At 47.7% G+C, this 7,408-nt stretch overlaps 2 protein-coding genes across 9 annotated transcripts in view; both read left to right on the forward strand.

The window, feature by feature from the left end:
• Window positions 1–7,408, forward strand: part of LOC115123238 (neuronal cell adhesion molecule-like) — a 183,702-nt gene that overhangs the window by 125,180 nt on the left and 51,114 nt on the right. For all 8 annotated transcript variants that reach the window (XM_065022341.1, XM_065022334.1, XM_065022337.1 and 5 more), the window contains exon 3: window positions 6,638–6,824. In XM_065022341.1, the coding sequence (XP_064878413.1) occupies window positions 6,734–6,824 (91 nt within the window). In that variant the 5' untranslated portion in view covers window positions 6,638–6,733. The remainder of the gene's footprint in view (window positions 1–6,637; window positions 6,825–7,408) is intronic.
• LOC135573450 (keratin, type I cytoskeletal 9-like) lies at window positions 1,754–2,407 on the forward strand. Its single transcript, XM_065022789.1, has one exon. The coding sequence runs from the start codon at window positions 1,754–1,756 to the stop codon at window positions 2,405–2,407; it is 654 nt and encodes a 217-aa protein (XP_064878861.1).

Genomic DNA, 7,408 nt, shown 5'->3' on the forward strand with positions numbered 1-7,408 from the left:
GGGGTGGCATAGTGGGTCAGTAATGGAAGTGGGGCATGGGGTGGCATAGTGGGTCAGTAATGGAAGTGGAGCATGGGGTGGCATAGTGGGTTAGTAATGGAAGTGGAGCATGGGGTGGCATAGTGGGTTAGTAATGGAAGTGGGGCATGGGGTGGCATAGTGGGTCAGTAATGGAAGTGGGGCATGAGGTGGCATAGTGGGTCAGTAATGGAAGTGGGGCATGAGGTGGCATAGTGGGTCAGTAATGGAAGTGGGGCATGAGGTGGCATAGTGGGTCAGTAATGGAAGTGGGGCATGGGGTGGCATAGTGGGTTAGTAATGGAAGTGGGGCATGGGGTGGCATAGTGGGTCAGTAATGGAAGTGGGGCATGGGGTGGCATAGTGGGTTAGTAATGGAAGTGGGGCATGAGGTGGCATAGTGGGTTAGTAATGGAAGTGGGGCATGAGGTGGCATAGTGGGTCAGTAATGGAAGTGGGGCATGGGGTGGCATAGTGGGTCAGTAATGGAAGTGGGGCATGGGGTGGCATAGTGGGTTAGTAATGGAAGTGGGGCATGGGGTGGCATAGTGGGTTAGTAATGGAAGTGGGGCATGAGGTGGCATAGTGGGTTAGTAATTCAAGTGGGGCATGGGGTGGCATAGTGGGTCAGTAATGGAAGTGGGGCATGAGGTGGCATAGTGGGTTAGTAATGGAAGTGGGGCATGAGGTGGCATAGTGGGTTAGTAATGGAAGTGGGGCATGAGGTGGCATAGTGGGTCAGTAATGGAAGTGGGGCATGGGGTGGCATAGTGGGTTAGTAATGGAAGTGGGGCATGAGGTGGCATAGTGGGTCAGTAATGGAAGTGGGGCATGGGGTGGCATAGTGGGTCAGTAATGGAAGTGGGGCATGAGGTGCCATAGTGGGTCAGTAATGGAAGTGGGGCATGGGATCATCTATCTGTAACTCCACCACTAACCAACACATCAGATCATCTATCTGTAACTCCACCACTAACCAACACATCAGATCATCTATCTATAACTCCACCACTAACCAACACATCAGATCATCTATCTATAACTCCACCACTAACCAACACATCAGATCATCTATCTATAACTCCACCACTAACCAACACATCAGATCATCTATCTGTAACTCCACCACTAACCAACACATCAGATCATCTATCTATAACTCCACCACTAACCAACACATCAGATCATCTATCTGTAACTCCACCACTAACCAACACATCAGATCATCTATCTGTAACTCCACCACTAACCAACACATCAGATCATCTATCTATAACTCCACCACTAACCAACACATCAGATCATCTATCTGTAACTCCACCACTAACCAACACATCAGATCATCTATCTGTAACTCCACCACTAACCAACACATCAGATCATCTATCTATAACTCCACCACTAACCAACACATCAGATCATCTATCTATAACTCCACCACTAACCAACACATCAGATCATCTATCTGTAACTCCACCACTAACCAACACATCAGATCATCTATCTATAACTCCACCACTAACCAACACATCAGATCATCTATCTGTAATGCCAGGAAGTAGGGAGAAGTAGGGGTTAATTCCCACTACTAAACCAAGCTGGGCTGAGTTGTAGCCTACAGGGCTGGCCCAGTTACACATGCACCACAGTTGCTGGAACCATGCTGGAAAGGACCATGTAAAATGAAAATCTCAGAGCCAGCACAGTATGGTCCGGTTTGGCACGATAGTGTAAAATGGAAAGACTACTGATGTGGCTAAGTACTACCAGACTCCGCTCAGTCCTGGCCCCTGACTCACCCTGCAGCTATGAGGGCAGCTATGGGGGCAGCTATGGGGGCTGCTATGGGGGCAGCTATGGGGGCAGCTATGAGGGCAGCTATGAGGGCAGCTATGGGGGCAGCTATGAGGGCAGCTATGAGGGCAGCTATGAGGGCAGATATGGGGGCAGCTATGAGGGCAGCTATGGGGGCAGCTATGAGGGCAGCTATGAGGGCAGCTATGAGGGCAGCTATGGGGGCAGCTATGAGGGCAGCTATGGGGGCAGCTATGAGGGCAGCTATGAGGGCAGCTATGAGGGCAGCTATGGGGGTAGCTATGGGGGCAGCTATGAGGGCTGCTATGGGGGCAGCTATGAGGGCAGCTATGGGGGCAGCTATGAGGGCAGCTATGGGGGCTGCTATGGGGGCAGCTATGAGGGCAGCTATGGGGGCAGCTATGAGGGCAGCTATGAGGGCAGCTATGGGGGCTGCTATGGGGGCAGCTATGGGGGCAGCTTTGGGGGCAGCTATGAGGGCAGCTATGGTGGCAGCTATTGGGGCAGCTATGAGGGCAGCTATGGGGGCTGGAAGAACAAGATGGAGAGAGGGATGGAAAGAGGGCTGACTTAATTGGACCTCGTTATTCCTTTATTGAGTAACACAAAAATCCCAAATCAAATATCACCGTCTGAGACAACCGGGCAGAGCACTTTATTCTGCTGTGCTGGAAGACTGTGACATTTTCATTAGATTTAGTGGGACACTGACCGGGCGCCTCAGGTGACATTGGCAAGAAGGCAGCAGGATAAAATCAGGTCATACTCCAATTCCTAAATGGAGAAAATGTCTCAATCTCTTCCGCAGAGCTGTGTAGTATTTCTACTGTTTGATGGTAGAGTATGCATGCATACCAAATGTATATAGACTATTTTATGATGCTACTGTTGAATTAAGTATGATTCGCTAAGATGTAAGGATATTCTGTTTCAACAGAGCACTTCCTAATTGGCTGAAAAAAAGAGTAAGAAGCTGGTATTTAGAAGAATCCTTGATTGTATTTCCAGGAATTGATCTCCTATTCTGAGTCTTCTTGGCAATTATTATTATTCCCTTTTTTCTTTGGCAACCCCCCCCCTCTCTCTCTCTCGCTCTCTCTTCTTTCTTTCTCTCTGTCTCTCTCTGTCTCTCTCTGTCTCTCTCTCTCTCTCTCTCTCTCTCTCTCGCTCTCTCTTCTTTCTTTCTTTCTTTCTCTCTGTCTCTCTCTCTCTCTCTCTCTCTCTCTCTCTCTCTCCCTGTCTCTCTCTCTCTCTCACTTTCTCTCTCTCTCTCTCTCGCTCTTCTTTCTCTCTCTCTCTTCTTTCTCTCTCTCTCTCTCTCTCTTTGCCTCTTCACTCTCTCTCTGACTCTCCTCTCTCTCTGACTCTCCCTTCTCTCTCTCTCTCTCTCTCTTTCTGACTCTCCTCTCCCTCTCTTTCTCTCTCTCGTTTCTCTCTCTCGCTCTCTGTCTCTCTCTCTATCTCTCCTCTCACTCGCTCTCTCTCCTCTTTTCTTTCTCAATCTGTTTCTTCTCTCGCTCTCTCTGACTCTCTTCTCTTTCTCTCTCTCTCTCTCTCTCTCTCTCTCTCTCTCTCTCTCTCTCTCTCTCTCTCTCAATTTCAATGTAAAGGCTTTATTGTCATGGGAAACATGTTTACATTGCCAAAGCAAGTGAAGTAGATAACAAACTAAAGTGAAATAAAAAATGAACAGTAAACATTACACTCACATAAACTCCAAAAGAATGAAGATTTTCAAATGATATATTATTTACAAATGGTTAGGGTATATAAATTAAAATAAATTAACATAAATATGGGTTGTATTTACAATGGTGTTTGTTCTTCACTGGTTGCCCTTTTCTTGTGGCAACAGGTCACAAATCTTGCTGTTGTGATGGCACACTGTGGTATTTCACCCAGTAGATATGGGAGTTTATCAAAATTGGGTTTGTTTTAGAATTCTTTGTGGGTCTGTGTAATCTGAGGGAAATATGTGTTTATGGTCATACATTGGGCAGGAGGATAGGAAGTGCAGCTCAGTTTCCACCTCATTTTGTGGGCAGTGAGCACGTAGCTTGTCTTCTCTTGAGAGCCAGGTCTGCCTACGGCAGCCTTTCTCAATAGCAAGGCTATGCTGACTGAGTCTGTACATAGTCAAAGCTTTCCTTAAGTTTGGGACAGTCACAGTGGTCAGGTATTCTGCCACTGTGTACTCTCTGTTTAGGAACAAATAACATTTGCTCCGTTTTTTTGTGTGATTCTTTCCAATGCGTCAAGTAACTATCTTTTAGTTTTCTCATGATGTGGTTGGGTCTAATTGTGTTGCTGTCCTGGGGCTCTGTGGGGTGTGTTTGTGTTTGTGAACAGAGCCCCAGGACCAGCTTGTTAGGGGGCTCCTAACACGCTGTATGGTAGCAAGTCTTATCATGGTAGCAGGGTGGAGATAACCACTTATACATTGGGGAAAGTGGAATAAGCTTTTTCAATCACTCCCTTGAGTGCTGTGGCCACCCTTTACTGCTGTGCTCTCAGGTCGTTTGTGCCTGTGTGTATTATTATGTGGCTTGGTGGCCCTAGTTGGTCGTCAGACAGAAGGTCTAGGGCGCATTGGGTTCTCTCTCTCTCTCTCTCTCTGTCTCTCTCTGTCTCTCTCTCTCTCTCTGTCTCTCTCTGTCTCTCTCTCTCTCTCTCTCTCTCTCTCTCTCTCTCTCTCTCTCTCTCTCTCTCTCTCTGTCTGTCTGTCTGTCTGTCTGTCTGTCTGTCTGTCTGTCTGTCTGTCTGTCTGTCTCTTTCTCTCCTCTTTCCTTTGTCTCTCTCTTTCCTCTCTCTCCTCTCTTTCTCTCTGTCTCTACTCTTTCCTCTCTCTCCTCTCTCTCTGTTTCTCTACTCTTTCCTCTCTCTCCTCTCTTTCTCTCTGTCTCTACTCTCCTCTCTCTCCTCTCTCTCTCTTTCTCTACTCTTTCCTCTCTCTCCTCTCTTTCTCTCTGTCTCTACTCTTTCCTCTCTCTCCTCTCTTTCTCTCTGTCTCATCCCTCTCTTTCTCTCTCTGTCTCTTTCTGTACTCTTTCCTCTCTCTCTTTCTCTCTGTCTCATCCCTCTCTTTCTCTCTCTGTCTCTTTCTCTCCTATTTCCTCTCTCTTTCCTCTCTCTCTCCTCTCTCTCTCCACTCTCTCTCTCTAGGTTGGATAGTGGCATAATTACATTGTTAAGCTGCCTGGCAACAAGCAAACCCCTTCATTTCCTGCTCCGTATCTTCACAAGTGTCAACTTTATATAGTACATAAAGCCACAATCTGAGGGACAGTTAGTAGTTACAACAATAGCTATTGCAGATTGCAACTTTAATATTGGGTGAATAACCCTCTGGTTACATTGCATTATGATGAACCTGATGCAATTAACACTCAGTTAATCAATTAACACTCAGTCTATCAATTAACACTCAGATTTCCATCATTAGGTGCAAGACTAGCCCCTTCAATGAACTTGAACATAAAACACAGCCCTCATCCACACAGTGGTGCATCACAGCAATCTAGCTATCCTAGAGATTCTACAACAAACCATATCCCATAACCATAACACGATCTCTGCTCCTCTCATTACTGATGCGTGCTGATGTCTGTCAACTACCTTCTCTACTTCCTTGGCTATCAGGGTTCTGCCTGTGACCTAATTTCAGTCAGTCAGCCAGACAGAAAGACAGATGAGAGGATGGGAGAGGAGGGGAGGAGAGGAGAGAGGGGAGGGGAGGAGAGAGGGGAGGAGAGGAGAGAGGGGAGAGGATGAGCAAGGGAGGGGAGGAGAGAGGGGAGGAGAGGAGAGAGGGGAGGGGAGGAGAGAGGGGAGGGAGAGGAGAGAGGGGAGGAGAGGAGAGAGGGGGAGGAGAGAGGCGAGGAGAGGAGAGAAGGGAGGGGAGGAGCAAGGGGAGGGGAGGTATCCACTGGCAGCATGTCATCTGAGGTTGATGGTTGATGTGATCGATATGGCAGTAGCTTAATGGTACTAACGTCATGGCAGTGAATCAGCTAAATGAAGACGTGTGGGCCACGTCGCTCCCCATTGGAGCACACTAGTTCACACACATACACACACACACCACACACACACACACCCCACACACACACACACACACACACATACATACATACATACATACACACACACACACACACACACACACACACACACACACACACACACACACACACACACACACACACACACACACACACACACACACACACACACACACACACACACACACACACACACACATCAGAGCGCACTAGATCAAAACAGTTGTTCACATCTCCCAGCTAAGTCCATCTCCACCTGCATAGCAACCACCTTGGATCCACAGTCACACAGCGACAGCCACCTGTATCTGTCTCTCTAGAGTGAATAATGACTTCACCTGCAGTTGATCTAACTGTCCATCTGAAACGTGGCACAGTCTCAGTCACCTGCTATTGATCTAACTGTCCATCTGAAACGTGGCACAGTCTCAGTCACCTGCTATTGATCTAACTGTACATCTGAAACAGTCTCAGTCACCTGCTATTGATCTAACTGTACATCTGAAACGTGGCACAGTCTCTTCTCGGTCTCTTGATTTATGACCATAGATACTGGAGAGGATGTGCTTTGCCTTTTCATCTGAATAATGTATGTTCCTATATGTTCGCTCCCCCTCCTATTTTTCCTCTTCTCCATTTTTCTCTCACTCTCTCTCTTTCTCCCGCTCTCTCTTTCTCCATCTTTCTCTCTCTCTCTCTCTCTCTCTCTCTCTCTCTCTCTCTCTCTCTCTCTCTCTCTTTAGTTGTAAATGTGCACGAGTCCGAGGCATTCTGATTGAGGAGAGAGGCGGGTCTTATCTGCGTCTGGGGGGGAGGACCTTCGTGTCAGATAACCAATCATGGAGAGGACGAGGACGAGGGCGGGTGCAGCAGTCTTCCTGATGCTGATCTTGGGTCACCTAGGCAATGCTCTGGAGGTCCCACTAGACCGTAAGAAGAACTATGAACACATCACATTCATTATATTGCTGTGGAGTCTGGAAGAGGTTGTAATAACCTCTAAAGAGGCAGACCTATTTTAGTTTGTCGCTCCCACAAGACTGAAAGAACTAAACACATTACTTTCAAGCAAAGTCGAAGTATGTTTATCCTCCCTCTCCCTCTCCCTCCCTGTATATCCCTCTGCCTCTGCTTCTCTCTCTCCCTCTCCCTCTCCCTCTCCCTCTCAACTCTCCCTCTCCCTCTCCCTCTCCCTCCCTGTATATCCCTCTGCCTCTCCCTCTCCCTCTCAACTCTCCCTCTCCCTCTCCCTCTCCCTCCCTGTATATCCCTCTGCCTCTGCTTCTCTCTCTCCCTCTCCCTCTCCCTCTCAACTCTCCCTCTCCCTCTCCCTCCCTGTATATCCCTCTGCCTCTGCTTCTCTCTCTCCCTCTTCCTTTCTCTCTATCTTTCTCTCTTTCTCTCTTTATCTGTCTCTCTCTCTCCCTCTTCCTTTCTCTCTATATTTCTCTCTTTCTCTCTCTCTCTCTTTTTCTGTCTCTCTCTGTCTCTCTCTCTCCCTCTTCCTTTCTCTC

This window comes from Oncorhynchus nerka, linkage group LG9a, assembly GCF_034236695.1.
Source record: "Oncorhynchus nerka isolate Pitt River linkage group LG9a, Oner_Uvic_2.0, whole genome shotgun sequence".
Taxonomy (NCBI): Eukaryota; Metazoa; Chordata; class Actinopteri; order Salmoniformes; family Salmonidae; genus Oncorhynchus; species Oncorhynchus nerka.

What these genes read in the sequence shown, in the direction of transcription:
- LOC135573450 (XM_065022789.1), top strand. Translation starts at nt 1,754, where the DNA reads ATGGAAAGACTACTGATGTGGCTAAGTACTACCAGACTCCGCTCAGTC.